General features: G+C 41.8%; 1 protein-coding gene across 1 annotated transcript in view; it reads left to right on the top strand.

Annotated features, from left to right (window-relative positions):
* The window catches only part of LOC127047032 (killer cell lectin-like receptor subfamily G member 1), a 39,085-nt gene extending 18,905 nt beyond the window's left edge, over positions 1 to 20,180 (top strand). Inside the window, exons 2-6 of the mRNA XM_050944865.1 lie at positions 17,389 to 17,484; positions 17,867 to 17,965; positions 18,035 to 18,186; positions 19,744 to 19,847; positions 20,069 to 20,180. Of these exons, the coding sequence (XP_050800822.1) occupies positions 17,389 to 17,484; positions 17,867 to 17,965; positions 18,035 to 18,186; positions 19,744 to 19,847; positions 20,069 to 20,180 (563 nt within the window). The remainder of the gene's footprint in view (positions 1 to 17,388; positions 17,485 to 17,866; positions 17,966 to 18,034; positions 18,187 to 19,743; positions 19,848 to 20,068) is intronic.
* The last annotated feature ends 1,838 nt before the right edge of the window (positions 20,181 to 22,018 follow it).

Raw genomic sequence — 22,018 nt, 5'->3', positions numbered from 1 at the left:
TAACACATGTGTGAGGTCCTGTATACTCCTCAGTGAACTCGACTTAATTTCTGCAACAAGACCCCTGGATTCTCCAGCACTCTGGTGAGGCAGACTAGAAATTCTGAGAAGAGTCCAGTGGCACCTTATAGACTAGCAGATATATTGGATCATGAGCTTTCATGGATGAATATCCACTTCGTCATGCATCCGACGAAGTGGGTATTCACCCACGAAAGCTCATGCTCCAATATGTCTGTTAGTCTATAAGGTGCCGCAGGACTTTTTGCTGTTTTTACAGATCTAGACTACCACAGCTACCTCTCTGATCCTAGAAATTCTGGGGCAGCGTCAGTACAAATTCTGACCAGGCATGACCTTATCAAGTAAAGGAAATAATCAGGAGTTTGACATGGATTATACAAGACTGGACAGTGTGCACCAGCAGTGAGGCTTCCCGACTAACAGTTGAAATCACTGAGAGCTGTGTTAAGTGGTGGGACCTGAGGACATCCTGGCGGATCTGTGAGCAGGGCAGGTGGTGAAGAGGAGTAGCAAGCTGATAGCAGAGAGGAGCAGTGAGTACGTGGGCAACAGAGTGAGTAAGGTGCCTTCTTACCACCCCTCTCCACCCAGGGTGGGAGGTGAACTCTGCAGATGCACCTCTGAACTCTAGGCCTGCAATGACCCAGGACAACAACTATGAGTTGGGTGTGCAGAAGGGATGGTCATGTTAAAGGGACTTTTTGTTGCTGGATTTAAGAACCTGAGGGGAAAGGACTCTGCCCAACTTACTTGGAGGGATGGGTATTTTACTCATGGTTTACATTTATGAACCCTCTTTGCGGTGTTTTCCCAAATTAATGCCAGGTTACTTCCTTCCTTTTATTAAAAAAAAATTTTTTTTTTGCTACACTCAGACTCTGTGCTTGCAAGAGGGGAAGTATTGCCTCTTAGAGGCACCTGGGTGGTGGTGGTATGTAATTGTTCCAGATCACTGGGTGGGGGCTTGAGCTGGTTTTGTGTTGTGTTGTTGAAAAGGAACCTCTAGATACTGAACCTGACCCTTGTTTTTGCCAACTCTGACTGGCAGAAGGGCTACATGTGTAATAAGGAACTATAACCTGCTTTTGTCATTCAACAGGGACGTTGCTTGATTCAACTCTTTCTTTGACTAAAAGCTTAGGATTTAAAATTTTCATAAAGTAACTATCTCTGACCATTATGCCTACCATTTATAATCACTTAAAATCTATCTTTTTGTAGTTAATAAACTTGCTTTATACTTTACCTAAAACAGTGTGTTTTGGTTGAAGTGCTTCAAAATCTTAGTTCAGTTTACAAAGGCCAGTGTGTGTCCATCCCACTCTGGAGGAGCAGTGAACCACTTAATGAAGTTGCATTGCCCAAGGTGGCCTTGAGCAGTGTAAGACAGTGGGGTATAGGGCTGAAGCTGGATGGAATTAGCTGGAGCATCTCTATTGATGGTTCATGAGTGGCTGGGAGATCATTCATGTAACTCAGTTGGATGTGTCCCTTTCTGTGTATGTCTGTGTAAGTGCAGTGCAAGGGGCACTGGAACAATTTGTATAGTGGGGGTGCTGAGAACCATTGAAACAAACTATATATAATGGAAACCACTTCAAGACAGGGGCTGCAGCAGCACCCCCCCCACCCTGAGTTCCATCACCTATGGCTTAGTGCCTATCAGAGGTTTGCAGCTTGATTTTGGCATCACAGTATTAGAGGCAGTCCACATTGGTGCATTTGAAAGGCTCAGTGGTCCCACAGCCCAGGTCGCAACCCTGGGACTCCACCGCAGGTAGTTAATCAGGTTGCTCAGAACAGGTGAAGGTTGTTTAAAGCAATGGACAAATCTCCACACACTCACTTAAGTGAGGGACTTCACTGAGGGACTTTCTTCAGTATTAGAGTTAGGATCACTCACTGGCTCCAGTTGGGATATCAATGCATGCCATATGTACTTCTATGTTGTCTGAGAGCAACATGTACAGCTAGGGTCCTGCTTGTGAAGCTGTGTTAAATTCAACCAAGAGAGGCTGGCTGTTTACCCTACTAAAGAGCAACACTGTTATAAAGGTCTGTGATGGGATGTTAGATGGGTTGGGATCTGAGTTACTAGAGAGAATTCTTTCCTGGGTGCTGGCTGGTGAGTCTTGCCCACATGCTCAGGGTTTAACTGATCACCATATTTGGGGTCGGGAAGGAATTTTCCTCCAGGGAAGTTTGGCAGAAGCCCTGGAGGTTTTTCGCCTTCCTCTGCAGCATGGGGCACGGGTCACTTGATGGAAGATTCTCTGCACCTTGAGGTCTTTAAATCACGATTTGAGGACTTCAATAACTCAGACATAGGTTAGGAGTTTGTCACAGGAGTGGGTGGGTGAGATTCTGTGGCCTGCATTGTGCAAGTCAGACTAGATAATCATAATGGTCCCTTGTGAGCTTAAAGTCTATGAATCTATAAAGGTGAGGACCATGTTTTCCAAACTGGTGAGAAGGTTAAACAGAGAAAGATGTCACAGACAGCAAATGCTGGCTCCATGTTAGGTTGCAAACAATTTGGTTACATGTGGCTACTCTTTCCTGTTAAATGAGGCTCTCTAGCTATCGTCATATTAAAGGGTCAATAACAGTCAACACAGGAAATATAAATATCTATTCAAGGCACTGGCTTATACCACACAGGAAGCATCAGACTCACATTGCTAGTGAGAAACCATGCACTTGACGAGAGAACTCAGAGCATGGAAATTTTGAAAGTTAAAGACAAATCATCTAAGAAAAGTAAAATTCTTGCAGATTAATTTAACTTTTCAAAGTGTGTGTGTGTTTATAAACAATAGAAATCTGCAAGAGTAAAAAAATCAAAATCCCTCAGTTTCTAGGGTCTTTCTGTGGTGTTTTTGCTGCTACTTTAGGTTCTGAGCCTTTAAAAAGAAACACACAGCAAACAAACACACACGGGGGCCCCACCAGAGTAGTTTATATCTTCCATAGTGCAAAGCTTTCATTGCATAAATGACGTCTCTAATATGTTTACTTCACCTTGTGGTCAAATATCAACAACTGAGAAGCAGCTCAGTTATGCACGTACAAAGTCTCTCAAATTTCAGGCAGCTCTAGCTTGCACTAAGCTGTTTGCAGGCTAGAGAGCTAAATTATTTTGTTACTGAATGAGAAGGTTTAAGTGCATCCTCTCTAGCCATGCTGATTCATGTTAAAAACAATTGTAGGTTTGCCCTGCATACACAATAGCTCTGTTATAAACTCTTCTAATTACAATGGTTTCTTGGTGCCTTGCTCAACACAATTCCCCAAACACTGTATTTTTGGAGGTTTTTAAAATGCCACCATTGACGAATGGTTGAACCATTGCCACTCACACTAATACTAAAATAGTTCAGATGTAAATGGATTAAGAGAACCACACAGCATTTAAACCTGAAAGCAAGTCTACTCCAAATGGAGTTTGTCATGCATTTGGAGTGCTTTGGTGAGTGGACACAAGATAATAAATATACTAGGGGACCACAGGGTTCCTAACCATGGTACATTTCTGCAGAGTAGACAAGCATGCGGGGCCTGGGTCATGAGCAGTGGGACCATGCTTTGGAGCAAGGACAGCTTTGTCCCAAGCACAAGGTGCTGGAAGTACAGTATTGGACAAATTCCTCACAGTGGATTCTGACAGCTCAGGCTTAGGCCTCAGGGCCTACCTAGATGCTTGTGTCAGAGACACTTTGTCCTCAACCCTGGAAAGATGGATTGATGGAATTCTTGTTGGTGGGCAGGTTTCCCTTATGCTTTTGCTTCCTTTGTCTTACCCCATATTGCAATGGGGATCATCCACAGATGAGGTTAAGAATCTTGGCATCACTTTAGACCATACCATGGACATCCTTGCATTAAATATGGTACAAAGGTGGGTTTTCCTCTCCTCAACACACAGTTTTGTAGTTTGTACCTGTGCACCCTTAATTATGGTATTATGACAACAACAAACTCTACTCTTGTAAGCATAAGGGTTCACAGAAGGACTTCTCCCTAGCTCTGAACTTGTTCTCAATACACCTGTAGTTCTGCTTACTAGTTTGAGAAGTTGGGATCATATTTCATCTTTCATTACATTTTTTACATTGGCTCCTTATTGTGTAGGAGGCTATTATTAAACTGGCCCTATTGAAGTTGAAGCTCTGGTTATTTTTGAGTGCTTCTCCTACCTTTGAGGACCAGGGTCTGAGTGTCTAATCAATGAGAGACAAGTTAGGTAAGGTAATATATTTTAATGGACCAACCTCTGTTGGTGAGAGAGGGAAGCTTATGAGCCACACAGAGCTCTTCTTCAGTTCTTGGAGTGTCACAGGAGACATTAAATAGGTTGCACTGACCAGTCTGTCAGTAAATCCTTGACCTTTCTTATCCAAATTAGGATAGGAATATTATCCACCTGGTTACTTTTGAGCAGGTTGTTCCTGTAACCTAGGGTACGTCTACACTACGGGATAATTCCGATTTTACATAAATGAGTTTTATAAAACAGATTGTGTAAAATCGAGTGCACGCAGCCATACTAAGCACATTAATTCGGCGGTGTGCGTCCATGGTCCGAGGCTAGGGTCGATTTCCAGAGCGTTGCACTGTGGGTAGCTATTCGGTAGCTATCCCATAGTTCCTGCAGTCTCCCCCGCCCCTTAGAATTCTGGGTTGAGAGCCCAGTGGCTGATGGGGCAATAATCATTGTCGCGGGTGGTTCTGGGTAAATGTCATCATTCCTTCCTTCCTCCGGGAAAGCAACTGCAGACAATCATTTCGTGCCCTTTTTCCCTGGATTGCCCTGGCAGACGCCATAGCACGGCAATCATGGAGCCCATTCAGCTTTTTTTTTTTACAGTCACCTTATGTGTACTGGATGCCGAGGACAGAGGCGATACTCCAGCGCTACACAGCAGCATTCATTTGTTTTTGCATGATAGCAGAGATGGTTATCAGTCGTTCTGTACCGTCTGCTGCCAGTGTAATTTGGCAATGAGATGATGGTTACCTGTCCTTCTGCGCTGTCTGCTGCTATCATGGATGCCCCTGGCTGAGATCGGCCAGGGGTGCAAAAGCAAAACTGGGATTGACTCTCCGAGTCAATCCCTCCTTTATAGTTTCTAAAAATAGAGTCTGTCCTACCTAGAATATGGGGCAAGTGTACTAGAGAACCAGTGTATCAGAGAGCACAGCTGCTCCATGTCAGATCCCACAGATATGATGAGCTACATGCCATTCACGGGGGGTGCCCCTGCAACAACCCCACCCGTTGCTTCCCTCCTCCCCCAACCTTCCTGGGCTACCATGGCAGTGTCCCCCCCATTTGTGTCATGAAGTTATAAAGAATGCAGGAATAACAAACAGTGACTTGTTAGTGAGATAAAATGAGGGGGAAGCAGCCTCCTGGTGCTATGACAGTCCAGGCAGGATATTAAGCGGTGCGGGGGAGAGGAGCCCAGCATGCCGCTGCTACAATAGTCCAGGCAGTATAGAATCTTTTCTTTACACAGGAAAGGGAGGAGGCTGATGGAGCTCAGCCCCCAGTTGCTATGATGAGGATGGTTACCAGTCGTTCTGTCCCATCTACTGGGAATGACCAGGAATCATTCCTATTTTTACCCAGGCGCCCCTGAGGCCAGCCAGGGGTATTCAGCAGTTATCAAGCACGGGCTGATGGTGATGACAGATAGCAGTCATATTGTACCATCTGCCACCGGGGAGGGGAGAAGAGCAGATACTGCTCTTCACTGCTGCAGCATCGCTTCTACCACCAGCATTCAGTAGACATAGGGTGACATTGAAAGAAGTCAAGAAACGATTTCTTTCCCTTTTCTTTCACGTGGTGGGGGGAGGGAGTAAATTGACGAGCTATACCCTGAACCACGCTGGACAATGTGTTTGAACCTACAGGCATTGGGATCTCAGCCAAGCATGCAAATACTTTTCGGAGACTGCTGGGGACTGTGGGATAGCTGGTGTCCTCAGTACCCCCTCCCTCCCTCCATGAGCGTCCATTTGAGTCTCTGGCTTCCCGTTACGCTTGTCACGCAGCACTGTGTAGCCTGTAGATTTTTTTTTCAAACACTTTGGCATTTCGTCTTCTGTAACGGAGCTCTGATAAAACAGATTTGTTTCCCCATATAGCGATGAGATCTAATATCTCCAGTACGGTCCATGCTGGAGCTCTTTTTGGATTTGTGACTGCATCGCCACCCGTGCTGATCAGAGCTCCACACTGGGCAAAAAGGAAATGAAAATCAAAATTTTGCGAGTCTTTTCCTGTTTACCTGGCCACTGCATCCGAATTGAGATTGTTGTCCAGAGTGATCACAGTGGTGCACTGTGGGATACTGCCCGGAGGCCAATACCGTTGATTTGTGGCCACACTAACCCTAATCAGATATGGTAATACCGATTTTAGCACTACTCTTCTCGTCAGGGAGGAGTACAGAAATCTATTTAAAGAGCCCTTTATATCGATATAAAGGGCCTTGTTGTGTGGATGGGTGCAGGGTTAAATTGGTTTAACGCTGCTAAATTCAGTTTAAACACATAGTGTAGACTAGGCCTGAGACCCAGATGGCACTGGAATCAATTAATATACTAATAAGCCCATATTGAGGGAAATAATCTGATATAATTCATATTTCAGGCTAAACAGATTCAGCAGTCTTTCTTTTTTTAAGTCTTCTTCAATCATTGTTAACTATACTTGTGTATTTTCCCGTAACATGTTTTTAAAAAAAGAAGTCTAAGAGAAGATGTGATACAGGGTTATAAAACAGTGAATGAGACAGGGGAGGCCATTCAGGAGATCCAGACCCTTTCCTTTGAAACAAAAAAAAATAGTGGTTCAGAGTAAAATTAAAAATTCAGTACATAGTAAATGGCTAGTATGAACTATTCAACTATTCCATTGATGTGACATAAATTAGCCTGTGGAACTCCAAACTCCATGATATTTCTTGGTAACCTGCTGCTGAGAAGTAACTCCACAGGTTCATTGAGATTAAAATAAGAATTAGACTTGAATCTCCTCTCATTTACACTGATTTCAATGAAGTTACACCTGAGTTACATCTGAATCAGAGAAGAATCAGGCACTTCCAGCAATGAACTATCTTCAGTGAGCACTTTGCACTGAGGGAGGTCTTTTCATATTAATAGCCAATAACCTTCCTGTGAGGTTTCAGCTGGAACATCATGAAGTGAATAAGCCATTGTCTTTTGGCTTGCATGGTTGATCTTCTATCAGGACAGCCAGAGTGAAATATCATCTTTTCTCCCCTGGGGATTCATATATACGGGACCAGAAAAGATCGAGTACAAATTATCTACCCTAACTCTTCAGCCTCTTCATAAATAATTACAGTTACAGACAAAGGTATCATGGCCAAATACATATAAAGCTTTTATTATTAGAGTAGAACATTAATGTTGGTAAAATATACTTGTGTTTTCTAATTCAAGAAATGAATGAAAGTGTTTCCATGAAAGATATTATACAGACATGTAACTTCGATTTTATGTTTTTCTCTTTAGGAAGTATGTATTTAAAGATTTATAGTTGTGACAGTCTCTGTGACATATAGTCCTTTGTTTATAGTTCTGTGATCTCCTCCTTTTTAGGGTAACATTAGTTAGTTAGATATAGAGGTGAGTCTGATCTAAATTCCTGGATCTCACAATTTTGAACTTTCAGGAAATAATCTGACCCCATCTTTAATTATTTTATCCTTAAAGGCAAAATCTACCAGTTCAGCATCTGACAAGGAAAGTGGTAGAAGTAAAATATAGGGATAGTAGGAAAACATTTTACATAGACTCTCAAGAAAACTTGCTTGAGAAAACAGTTTACATTGGTTTGCCTATGAATCAAGAAACTTCACCTGAAAACTGTTGAAGGTTGTAAGCAAAGGGAGAAGGAAAATGATAACATATGATCTTGTGAAGGAGTACCACATAGGATTGTGTTGGGCTGCATTTACTTAACATATTTATGCATAATCTGTAAATTTGAGTAAATAACGCAATAATGAAATATTAAAAGGGATAAGTGCTGTGAATATAATTAAGGCCAGTTAAATAATATAAATCACCATAGAGAAGTGAGAAATATTGATAGGTAATAAAATAAGAATCAAGATGGACAACGTGAAAGATACTACATTTGGGGAAAAATAATCTGAAACAATGGAATGTAATAGTTACTAAGGGCAGAATGCGAAAAAGGAGTCAGGCACCTAAGATCCTATTTTAGGTGCTTAAATCTTAGTTTTAGCTCCACTGTGATGTACAAAACCCCGTGACAAATCCTGTAAGCACCTAAAATCACTCAGTGTCTAAGTTTTTACAATAAAATTTCCCTAGGTGCCTGAATTTCTGCCTTTGGGCATGCACATGACCAAAATGGGGTAAACAAGGGGCGGTGGGGAATGTTGTCAACATGAAATCTATAGCCAACATTCTTGGAGACAATGAACAATGTGACTGATCTGGCCAATTTGATTTCTAAACCACAGAGAAGTTTCAGTTCATCAGGACTTGTTATAACCACATTACCCTACCTGATATCCATACCTGCATGAAAAAAGCTAGTTATGATTTGCTATTGTTCATGCACTGAATTTCATAAACCCACTGACAACTTTTCACTGTGATTAACCTGTGATAAGATCTACAGGCCCTGCATGTGGGGAGGCAACAGCTCTCTCTACAGACCTAGAAGTCTGAGCTTGATAAGTTTATGGAGGGTATGGTATGACAGGACTACCTACAACCTACAATGTGGCCCATTGGCAACTGCTAGTAGCAAAAATCCCCAATGGTCGGATACAGGACACTAAATGGGGAGGGCTCTGAGTTACTACAGAGAATTCTTTCCCAGGTATCTGCCTGATGGGTCTTGCCCACATGCTCAAGGTTTATCCACTCACCATATTTGGGGTCGGGAAGGAATTTCCCCCCAGCTCAGATTGACAGAGACCCTGTGGGATTTTGCCTTCCCTGCAGCATGGGGCATGGATCATCTGCAGGTTTTAACTAGTGTGCATGGTGAATTCTTGGTAATTTTAAGTCTTTAAATCATTATCTGAGGACTTCAATAACTCGGCCAGAGGTTAGGGGTTTATTACAGGAGTGGATGGGTGAGGTTCTGTGCCCTGTAATATGCAGGTCAGACTAGATGCCCTTGAAGTCTGAGTCTAAAGGTCCCAGGCACATCCAGGAACTTTGATGTAGTGTTTGATTTTGAAGCCAAGGGACATAGGATGTCCTAAGATACTGAGGTAAAAAAATTTCTATTAACGTGAGTCAGAGTCCAATATGATCCAAATGGTCCCTCCTCTCAGTCAGTGCCCGGTGTCAGTAGGGACTGAAAAACAATCTGCGCTACATAGGAAGTCTAGGAAGGAGTAGGACAGAGGGATCCAGGGGTTATAGTGAACCACAAGCTTAATATGAGTCAACAGTGTGATGCTGTTGCAAAAAAAAGCAAACGTGATTCTGGGATGCATTAACAGGTGTGTTGTGAGCAAGACACAAGAAGTCATTCTTCCGCTCTACTCTGCGCTGGTTAGGCCTCAGCTGGAGTATTGTGTCCAGTTCTGGGCACTGAATTTCAAGAAAGATGTGGAGAAATTGGAGAGGGTCCAGAGAAGAGCAACAAGAATGATTAAAGGTCTTGAGAACATGACCTATGAAGGAAGGCTGAAAGAATTGGGTTTGTTTAGTTTGGAAAAGAGAAGACTGAGAGGGGACATGATAGCAGTTTTCAGGTATCTAAAAGTGTGTCATAAGGAGGAGGGAGAAAACTTGTTCATCTTAACCTCTAAGGACAGAACAAGAAGCAATGAGCTTAACTGCAGCATGGGAGGTTTAGGTTGGACATTAGGAAAAAGTTCCTAACTGTCAGGGTGGTTAAACACTGGAATAAATTGCCTAGGGAGGTTGCAGAATCTCCATCTCTGGAGATATTTAAGAGTAGGTTAGATAAATGTCTATCAGGGATGGTCTAGACAGTATTTGGTCCTGCCATGAAGGTGGGGGACTGAACTCGATGACCTTTCGAGGTCCCTTCCAGCCCTACAATCTATGAATAGATCAAATTCTACTGCTTTCTCTAGATCTCCCTTGACTTCATTCATCATTCCTTTGAGATATTTATATGCTCCTACAAAATTGTTCTCTTATTACTAAAATAATTTGACATTGTTATATACCACAGATTTTAGGTTCCAGAGAGATTAGACACCTTCAGGAAACTGAGATAGTGATGTTGAAATAAGTACTACATTTAGGAAGGAAAAATCAAATGGGACATAACTGGCTAGGCAGTACTACTGCAGAAAAGGATCTAGAAGTTACAGCAGATCACAGATTTAATATGAATCAACAGTGCCACACCATGGCAGAAAAGCAGATGTCATTCTGGGATGTATTAACAGGAGTGTCATATGTAAGGCACAGGAGGTAATTGTTTCACTATACTGTGCCCTGGTGAGGCCTAAGGTGGAGTAATGTGTCTGCTTTGTGGCAACACACTGTAAGAAAGATGTGGACAAACCGGAGTCCAGAGGAGAGCAACAAAATTGATAAAATGTTTAGAAAACCTGACCTACGAGGAAAGGGTAAAAAAAAATGGGCCTGTTTAGTCTTGGGAACCTGATAACAGTCTTCAAATATGTTAAGGGCTATTATAAAGAGGATGAGGATCAATTGTTTTCCCTGTCCACCAAAGGTAGGACAAGAAGTAATGACTTAATTTGCAGAACGGGATATTTAGGCTAGACATTAGAAAAAACTTTCTAACTACGCCCTAGAATTATATTAGCCTTTTTTGCAACTGCATCATATTATTGACTCATATGCAGTTTGTAATCCACTATAACTTCTACATCCTTTTCTGCCTATCCAGCTATTCCACAGTTTATATTTGTTCATTTGATCTAACCTTCCTAAGTGTAGAACTTTGCACTTTCCCTTATTGCATTTCATTTTATTGATTTCAGACCAATTCTCAGATTTGTCTAAATCATTTTGAATACTAATCCTTTCCTCCAAAGCACTTGCAGTCCCTCCAAGCTTAGTGTCAATTGCACATTTGACAAGTGTAGTCTTCACTTTCTTATCCAAGACATTAATGAAAATATTGACTAGTACCAAACGCAGGACAGACCCCTGTGGGACTCGCTAGATACATCCAGTTTGACAGTGAATCATGGATAACTATTCTTTGAGTACAGTTTTTCCACTACTTGTGTACCAACTTTATAGCAATTTCATCTAGAACACATTTCCCTAGTTTGCATATGAGACTGTCATGCGCAAGTGAGTCAAAAACCTTGCTAAAAGAATGTATATCATGCCTACTGCTTCCCTCCTATCCACAAGGCCAGTAACTCTATCAAAGAAGGAAATTAGATTGGTTTGGAATGATTTGTTCTTGACAAATCTATGTTGGTTATTACTTATATTACTGTATTATCCTCTTGGTTCTTACAAATTGCTTGTTTAATAATTTGTTGCAGTATCTTTCCAGCTGTTGAAGTTAGGCTGATTGGTCTATAATTCCTCTTTGTTCCCCCTTTTAAAGATAAGGTATTATGTTTTCCCTTGCCCACACTCTGGGACCTCATTCATGCCCCCTGAGTTCTCAAAGATAATCTAATGTTTCTAATATTGCTTGATCTAGTTCCTTTCGTACCCTAGGACAAATTTTGGCAGACCCTGATGACATGATAACAGTCTTCAAATACATAAAATATTGTCATAAAGATGATGATGATCAACTGATGTGCATGTCCACAAAGGATAGTCAGCTTAGTTTGCAGGAAGAGGGAGTCAGTTAGATATTAGAAAAAACTTTATAACTCTAAGTATAGTTAGGCGTGGGAACGGATTACCTGGCAAGTTTTTAAGAACAAGTTAGACAAACCTTTGTCAGAGCTGGTTTAGGTATACTTAAACCTGACTCGGTATGAGGGGATGGACTAGATGATTTCATGAAGTCCCTTCCAGCCCAACAATTCTATGATTCCATAACTAGAATGACTGGAAGTAACATTTCTTTTTCCATTATAAGAAAGGGTACATTGATGGGGACTGTGCAGTTGTCACAGGTGAAGAGGTATTCTCTGGCAGCTGCATGGATGAAGAGTGATATATTTATGAGTAGTCAGTTTTTTCATCAAAGCCTGACAAGGAGGAAAACCATGACATTTGTATCTTACACAGCGAGTTAGTGCACAGAAGTCAAGGTATGAATCTATTGCATACTGACTCACTATGTAGACAAGACTTAAGACAACACCAACAGGAGCTTGGCCAGAATGAGAAGCAGATGCTTAAATCTGTTAAACCACAAACAATTCAGGATTTTAACCAGCCAATCAGAGCACTCACAGCATCCCAACTGGCTGTTTTTCCACTGCCAATTCAACTGTAGTTTATTGTGAAAGGGTACGTAGTTCAAAAGCAAATACATTTTCAAAAGCATTTTACTACCTGTGTCACTAACAGAGCTGGAAATGGTCAATTTTATGAATTTGTTTTATTTTTCATCAAGGAGATCAAAAGAAAACCATTTCTAATTAATAATTTAAGTGAAATGAATTTTCTAATTTCAAAATGTAAATTTTAAATAATTTTTTCTACATTGCTTCTGAGAGTTGAACTGGGAACTATCAGATAGGTACCCAGAGAGCATTGTGACTGGAATGGATTGATAACAGTGGTAGCATGGATGCAGGGCAAATTTGCAATGATTCTTTATATTAATCACCATGGGAAGTGAGGTCACAGAGAATCATTTGTGCTTAAACCATGTTTATTCTACTTTTTAAATAACAAATACTTCCGTTCTCTGGTGGAGAAACAGCCTGTGTGTTTGAGAGATGAAGTGGGGGAGTACCTGATCTGTTTTTCTCAGATATTGATGTTTGGCTGCAGACAGTTTCCTGTAAAATTGGGTGACGAGGTTAGCAGCATTGGTTACTCTGTGAAAGCTCTGAAGCATGGAAATAGCTGTAAATTGCTGTGTAGGGGGGAAGGAGTGAAAGTGAGGCCTGCTGTTTGTATGAGAAGGCTCAGAATGTGAGGAAAGCAGAAAATACTGTAGAAAGACTCTAAATATTATGGGGCTGTGCAGTGTTGTTGTAGACATGTTGGTCCCAGGATGTTAGAGAGACTAGGTGGGTGAGGTGATATCTTTTATTGAACCAACTTCTGTTGGTAAAAGAGCTGAAGAAGAGCTCCATGTAGGTTGGAAGCTTGTCTCTTCCCAGCTACACCTCACCCACCTTGTTTCTCTAACTGTGGGACTTTTTTTTTTTTTTTTGCATTTGCCTCTTTATATTGTCTGTACATACACACACACAAACAATTAAATTTGCTAATATGTGTTAATCTGAAAGTAAAACTGTAATGTTTAACTTCAACACTAACTCATTTGTTCTCAATTAAGTAACGAGGAAGTAAAACATTACAGTTTTACTCCTTGTTACTAACTGGTATTTAACTCTAAAAGTCTCCCTGTTCTGAGTGCTCTGGGTAGGGTGCAGGGATTCTTATGAGTAATGTGAGTAAGCTACTTCCCCATGTATAAAGTATAAGCCTTCAAAAGACATTCATATTTCCTCCGTTGGCTGCTGTGATCTTCTAATAAAAGGACAGCCAGACAATCTCTCTCATGTAACAATAAAGAGAGAGAGTACATAAACTCAGCTTGAGACAGAACCAGTAATTGCTCACTGTGAACTTTTTCCTTGTTTGATATATTTTAAAATTTATAATATGTTTTAAATGTAAATGAAGTTGCCATGAAATGTCCAGTCTGCTGCACCAGAATGCTGGAGAATCCAAGGAACTTGCTGCAGAATTTAATTGCAGCTTGTCAAGGAGTATATGGGTCCTGTTAATACTTCTTAAACCTCTGTGAGAACTTTTGGGATGAAAAGAGCTAAATGTGATTTTATGAGAGTTGGTTAACATTTTTTGTTTGTAATGTTTACAATAAAAAATGACTTTTTTAAAAAAACAAACTTTTGGGGAAAAGATTTTCTTTAAGAATCTATTTGTTAATTGAAAAAACAATTTTTAATATTTTAAATATTCATATTTTCATATTCCCCCCTTGATCCTCCTCTTTTCCAATTTGCCAATGAATACAATATAATGTATCATGTCTAGATTTTTTCTCACATTTTCCTTTTTCTTCTGTTCCTTTTTCCTTTGACCACTCTAGCTTCTGAAAACTTCCTCAACTATGGAAAAGTTGCAGAGTGGCAAAAGGAAAAATTAAACACCGTACTGCAGCTCTTCCAAATTTGTAGAAGTTTTGCAAAGTTACAAAGTAATGTAAGGAAAACATGAAAAAAGTGAAGGGAAAAAACCCTGGACATCATTTATTTCATTGCATTCTACGGCAAAAAGGAAAACTAGGATCAAAAGAAAATCTAAATTTTTAAATTCAATTTAAAAAAACAATTCTAAGAAAATATTTCATGGACAATTTTATAAAAGTGAAAATCGATCAATTTAAAACCCTGCAAAATGGAAATAATTGCAAAATATTGGGAAAAAATTGCTTAAAACTCATAATTTTGCACCACTGTGAATTTAAATTGATCAAAATTTAAGAACTTAAAAATAAATATAAATATTACCCATTGAAATTATAAAAAAAAATATTATATTCTTCCAAACCTATCTATAGGACACTGGGGAAAGGTTCCTATTTCATTACAATGTCACTCAAGTACCATCACCGAGAAGCTGCCTATTGAGCTGTATACAAATTTATTTTCTTGTCTCATATAGTAGCTTAATTACTTCATCATTTAAATTGGAGGTGGACAAACTTTTTGGCCTGAGGGCCACGTCTGGGTGAGGAAATTGCATGCAGGGCCATGAATTTTTGGGATGGGGCAAGGGATTGGGGTGCAGGAGGGAATGTGAGGTGTGGAAGTGGTGCAACGTGCAGGAAGGGGCTCAGGGCAAGGGGGTTGGGGTGCAGAGCGAAGCAGAGGGCTCAGGGAAGGGGGTTGAGGGCTCAAGGAAGGGGGTTAGGGTACAGGAGGGGGTGTGGAGTGAAGGAGGGGGCACAGGGAAGGAGGTTGGGGTGCAGGAGTGGTGCAGGGAGCTCAAGGCAGGGGGTTAGGGTGCTCAGAGCAGGGGATTGGGGTGCAGGGTGCAGGAAAGGCTCAGGGTGCAAGATCTGGCCCGGTGCTGCTTACCTTGAGCAGCTCCAGGATGGCAGCAGCACACAGTGGGGCTAAGACAGGCTCCCAGCCTGCCCTGGCCTCATGCTGCTCCCAGAAGTGGCCAGCATGTCCAGCCATGGCTCCTGGGGGTGGGGTAGGGCAGGCAGCTCCACCGCGTGCTGCCCTCGCCTGTGCATACCACCTCCGAAGCTCCGATTGGGAAGTTCCCCATTCCGGCCAATTGGAGCTGCGGGGGGAAGGAGGTGCCTGCAGGTGAGGGCAGTGCACAGAACCCTCTGCCCCTCTTCCCCTACCAGGAGCCACAGGGATGTGGTGCCAGCTGCTTCCGGGAGTGGTGTGGGGCCAGGACAGGCAGGGAGCCTGCCTTAGACCCACTGTACCACGGGCCTGGCAAACCCTCAGGCTGCACTGAAAGCTCTGCTGGGTCAGATCTGGCCCGTGGACCATAGTTTACCCTCCACTGATTTAAATGGTTCCAGCCAGAGTTTGAAGTTAACATCATGAGCATAGGCAGCAAAGAATCCTGTGGCACCTTATAGACTAACAGACGTTTTGGAGCATGAGCTTTCGTGGGTGAATACCCACTTCGTCAGATGCATGTAGTGGAAATTTCCAGGGGCAGGTATATATATGCAAGCAAGCTAGAGATAATGAAGTTAGTTCAATCAGGGAAGATGATGCCCTGTTCTAGCAGATGAGGTGTGAAAACCAAAGGAGGAGAAACTGGGTTTGTAGTTGGCAAGCCATTCACAGTCTTTGTTTAATCCTGAGCTGATGGTGTCAAATTTGCATATGAACTGAAGCTCAGCAGTTTCTCTTTGAAGTCTGGTCCTGAAGTTTTTTTGCTGCAGGATGGCCACCTTAAGGTCTGCTATAGTGTGGCCAGGGAGGCTGAAGTGTTCTCCTACAGGTTTTTCTATATTGCCATTCCTAATATCTGATTTGTGTCCATTTATCCTTTTCCGTAGCGACTGTCCATTGGCCAAACTGGACACTTCAACCTCCCTGGCCCCACTATAGCAGACTTTAAGGTGGCCATCCTGCAGCAAAAAAACTGCAGGACCAGACTTCAAAGAGAAACTGCTGAGCTTCAGTTCATATGCAAATTTGACACCATCAGCTCAGGATTAAACAAAGACTGTGAATGACTTGCCAACTACAAACCCAGTTTCTCCTCCCTTGGTTTTCACACCTCAGCTGCTAGAACAAGGCCTCATCCTCCCTGATTGAACTAACCTCATTATCTCTAGCTTGCTTGCATATATATACTTGCCCCTGGAAATTTCCACTACAGGCATCTGACGAAGTGGGTATTCACCCACGAAAGCTCATGCTCCAAAACATCTGTTAGTCTATAAGGTGCCACAGGAATCTTTGCTGCTTTTACAGATCCAGACTAACACGGCTATCCCTCTGATACTAGACATCATGAACTTAATGAATGTCATGTGAATTCTGAGAAGATAGGCCCTTTGTGCTGAATTGTTTATGTTGGAATAGAGCTGTACACGTTTCCTGTGTCATTACAACTGGTATTGTTCATTGCATAGTTAATAACTCTTCATTTCTCCACTGTCATGCTTCTATCAGGTTATTCAGAAGTGTGCTCGCGTTACTTCTTCTCTAGGAATACAGAACAAGGACAGATACACCACAGAAATATATGTTCCAAATTTTCAGCTTCTTAAAAAGGACCTACAGGTGCAAAGATATCCTTCCTGGCCAAATGCTCCTGGTGTTTTTATCTTTGGAGAAGTATATCACCGCCATAAGTCAAATGCACTTGTGCTGTAAATTCAGAAAGGTGTGATGATACTTAAAATGAATGAGATTATATACATGTGTAACTTTTTAATTCTTCTGTGGCACAGTTTAGTACAAGCAACAAGAAAAAAGTATATTAAAGAAACTATTTTTGGGGGGCAACTCATGTGACACACAGTTTTTGCCTGTTCTAGTGTATTATGATCTGTCTTTAGAGAGGGACCCAAAATGAAAAACGTGATCGAAAAGCCAACCAACTTTGGGGAAGTTCACATCTATATCAGATTTTGCAGCTAGTCATCTCTCTACTAATTTCTGATCTTAGCCCAGTAAAATACAATCTTAAATTTCCACTTTTATAACCCACTAGAAATGAGAAAGAAAGAGAGGATCTACATGAATACAAAATGTCTCACTCTTCCTAAGCAGCAGTTGAATCAAAGACCTGAAAATGAAGAAATCAAAGGTACAGTAAATTGTCAAGCAGCTGATATTCTACCTTTTCTTGTACTGCCTTTAGTTAAACAACTTACTACTTCCTCTGCCCCAAGAGAGATTTTAAGGATGTTAAAATAAGAATGTTCCTCTATTATATCAATCAACACCATATTAGCAGAGAGATAAAAAGCTGCATATAGCACAGAAGCAGGGTGGTTTGCAGGTGAGGGGCTCTGCTCTGACAGATAAGACAAATTTGTTTCAAGCACTCTCATTAGCTGCCAGAATTACTTAGCATCTAGTGAATGGAAATGTTGCTTGGTTTTCAGATATGGTCATGTGTTGTCTGACTTCACATACTCAGGACAGTGGCTCATTCTGCCCATATTTGTTTCCTATTTTCTTTTTAGGTTTCCCTGCTCCAGCTCCTCCCTGGAAGATCATTACAGTGATTCTGGGGATCTTCTGCCTGATATTGTTAGGAGTCTCAGTGGCCTTGGCTATCAAGTGTAAGTATTTTCAGGAAAGACAGAGTCTCAGACCTGAGCCATCATAAGTAATTTATGGTTCCTTTACAGATCATTCCTGTCCAGGATGCCCTGACCAGTGGGTACGATATAGAGACAGCTGTTACTACTTCTCCAACGTGAAGAAAGATTGGAATTCTAGCCGGAATTTCTGCTCTGCTCAAGACTCAGGGCTCTTGGTAATCAGTGACACCAGGGAAAAGGTATATGCCAGAAATGCTGCCAAATCTGTAGCAATCCAATTGGCAGATACTATAGTTTGGAGCTCTGAGGTAGGGCTGGTTGAAAATTTTCTATCAAAACTTTTTTGACAGAAAATGGGTGTTCTGACTAAACGAAAATTTTCATAACAAGTGTCTGTTTTCCTCACAATTTTTAGATTTTGGAAAATTGAACACCCCAAAACTTAGAATTTTGGGAGTTTGACTGAAATGTTTTGGTTTTAATCTGAACATTTTCAGTTTTAAGTTTCTGAAAATCAAAATATTTCTAGTTTCTGGTGGCTGGAGTTTTAGATGGTGTAGCCGGTGGTCACCCCGCTCCTGCCCAGAGGAGTTAAAAGCAGCCCTGGGGAGGGCTGTGGCTGGGCAAAAGCTGATTGGGGAAGCAGCCTCAGCTGTGGCCATGCCCCAATCAGGGCTCAGCTGGCCCTTATAAGAGGGCAGTGGGCCAAGAGCAGACAGAGTCTCTCTCTAGCTTGCTGAGGGAGAAGGTCCTGGCTGCTGAACAGAGTACCTAAAGTGGAGTAGGGCTGGGGGAAGGTTAGAGGAGTTGGCGGAGCTCCAGCCTGGAACCCACCCAGGCTTCAGGCCTTGTTAAAGGCCGGAAAGGGTACTGGGGTTGCAGAGGGCAGCCCAAGAGTAGGCAGAGGCAGCAGGTCCAAACCCCCCTTGCCGGTGATGAGTGGCATTTACACTGCAGTCTGCCCCAGTGAACAGGGGCTAGATCAAGACTGGAAGTAGCCATAGTCTGAGTGAGGTGAGGATAGAGCGTGGGGGTTCCCTAAGGAGGGGAGACCCAGATCTGTGGTGATAGTGCCAGGGGCCAGCACGCTGGCCTGAAAGGAGCACTGGGGCAGAGGAGGGACTCAGGCCCAGCAGGACAGTGGGACACCAACTTGCAGAAAGCGCTCCAGAGGCTGGAGAGCTAATTCCCTTGTTGACCAGCAAGAGGTGTGGCAGGGGTGAGTCCTGCCCCGTGACAGGTGGATAGTCAGAATTTTCCATTTTGGTAGAAATTTTCCACAGAAAATAGTACCATCTTTGGACCAACTCTACCTGTGAGATTATGGGAGACTGACATTTGATGTAGAGTCCCATATGATTATGGGAATACAAGCGTCAGAATTGGAGACCTGTAAGATTATGGGATGAATGACATTTGGTAAAGAATTGTTTATCCTCTTTTGTTTCTAGTTAACAGGCATGTAAAATGACATGAGTGAGTGCTGGGACATGCTGCTGCTCATCTACACGTGTCCTGCAGGTGTGAGGGCTTTGCTCCTCTTCACCACCAGTTGGGATCAACACTAGTTCCCAAATTCTCAATTCTTGTGGGTCTTTCCCACAAGTGCTATGACTCAATTGCTGACTGAATATGACTGAAATTGCTTGGCTCACAGAGCAGGTCTTAGTTGGCAGGAATCACAGTGGTCTTTCTGAAAGGTTGGAATATTTTACTCCCTTACATTATGTTGCTGCTTTTGCCCAGGGTGATTCTGTTCAACTCCTCTGTTCCTTCTATCCTTCTTCCCCTTGTAGAACCTGTTCCTGGGGATCCGTACAGAAGAATACTGGATTGGATTGACAAATTTCAATGGCTCTGGCTGGGCCTGGGAAGATGGCTCAACATTCAGTGATATAAAGTTGGTTTGATTCAATTTTTAGTTCTGGGGTTTTAGGCTGTTTTTAAGTCCATAAGATGGATCCTGAGCACCTTACTTAGTGTTTACTCATGAAAAAACTCCCTCTGAAGTCATTAACCAGAATATGGGTGGAGTAAAACAGGAGCCTGTTTCCCTTTTGGCATGGAATCTTTCATTGTTCTTCCCTGACCCCATCTGTGTTCCTTTTATGTCTTTTTCAGGGTCACCTCTAACAGCCCTGTGCAACACTGGGATGTCCTACTGAAGGGTGCCTGCCAGGCCTCCAGCTGTGCAGTTCCTTTCCCATGCATCTATGAGAAATCCTCCAAGTAACCGCCTGCTGCACTTTCCCACTGAATAGTCTTCATTAAAACTCAGCCAATGGACCTGAATCATGAACCCATTAAAGATGCTCTAGCTTTGTTCATGTGGGATAGGTTTGATAGTGTTCCTAGGTGGTTAGCAGCATACACTGCTTTGTGAGAGACCAAAGTTTCATTCCAGCTGTAATGTAGGTATACGATTGTGTCTAAGCACCTAGTTAATGCAGCATCAACTAAAAAAGCTAAAGTTCTTGTTAATACACATATTGTTGATGATCTTTGTATTTGTATTTTCAGCACAGTGGCTAAGACTACTAGAAATTAAAATTTGTTTTAAAAACTCCATAAAGGAAAATAATGGGACAATATTAAGTATTTCTCCTTTAAAGATGATACCTCACTGTTAAATTTGGAGTGAAGTAAGAAGCAAGAGTAGGATTAAACTGGATTTTTTATTCATTCACAAAATGTTACAGTTACATGGTATGTCTTTTCCTCTTTCTTTACCAGGCTTGCTCTAGTGTTCTCAAGTAATTATTACATTTACTCACTCCTACTCTACTCAATTAACCTTTAGATACAATACTTTCCCCAAATGGAGGGAAATAATCTGTCATGTTTCATATTTCAAGCTAAATAGATTTAACGTTTACTCCCCTTTTTTTCTAACACTTACTCCCTTCAGCAATTATTACCTATAATAGAAGACTAAGAGGAGATGTGATAGTGATATGTAAAACAAAGAATGTGACAGGGGAAGCCCTTCAAAAGCATTTCTTAGCTTGCTCTGATGATGTAATAGAATCAGAGGATTCTCAATGAAATTAAAAATATTGTAAATGGATAATATGTACTATTTCATTAACAAAATGTAAAATTAACCTGTGAAATTCAATGCTTCAGGATATTCCTGAGTAACACATTGTGAAGCAATAACCCCACTAGCTCGGTAATATTAGAACAAGGATGAGACAATTCTCTTCTCACACTGGTTTTACTCTGGAGTAATTCCACTGAATTCAAAGGGGTTATTCCTGACTTACACCAAAATAAGGAGAGAATCAGGTGTAACAGTTTGAGTGTGCTGAGGTAATATTATGTGTAACTAATACACTCTCTTTTTATCTGTGCCTCAGCCTATCTGTCTGTTGAAGCATAGGCCAGAGCTCAGTCTTTTCAGGACTTAGAAAAAAGGGATTACACAGATTTAAACCACTGAGAGAGTGTCATAGAATTTTTTAAAGGATGAACATTTAATATCGATACAAACATCTGCAACCAGCCTTTTTAATACTTTTAAAACTTTGCCTTATACAAAACTAGTAAGCAGTAACTCAGTTGGCATTTTCCCACACAAACTTCCTCATTTTGTTGCTACTACATGAATTATAGTGCCAGCTGCACACCCTAGCATGCACACATGCATACACTCTGATGACTTCTCAGTCTCTGCAGTTTGCCATCAACAGTGCATGTGTCACCTGAACTCCACAGAACCAGATGACAATGGAAGCTCCACAGTTTTCCATGAAACTCCTCCTGGCCAACTCCACTTCTGGCATCAACAGTTGGCATCTGCTCAGCTTACAGCAAGATAGGGCATCTATAATCTGGATCCAAAGTGACACAAGGCTGTGGGATGGAGCTTTCTCAGCAGACATTTCTTGGTGGTGCATGGTTCAGCTGCTGAGGCCACAGGTCAGTCTCTTGCTCCTTCTGTTCATATCGTTTCTCCCACTCTGCTCTTGGTGGATGTGTGGAACCTGTCAGACAGTTTGGCCTTAACGGAAACCCTCTGCACAACTTCAGAAGCAGTTACTAAGCATACATACCCAGGGATTACTGTAC

The sequence above is a fragment of the Gopherus flavomarginatus genome, chromosome 1, assembly GCF_025201925.1.
Source record: "Gopherus flavomarginatus isolate rGopFla2 chromosome 1, rGopFla2.mat.asm, whole genome shotgun sequence".
NCBI lineage: Eukaryota > Metazoa > Chordata > Testudines > Testudinidae > Gopherus > Gopherus flavomarginatus.
The sequence above is the reverse complement of the archived record's forward strand: the minus strand, read 5'-3'. Positions and strand labels throughout refer to the sequence as shown.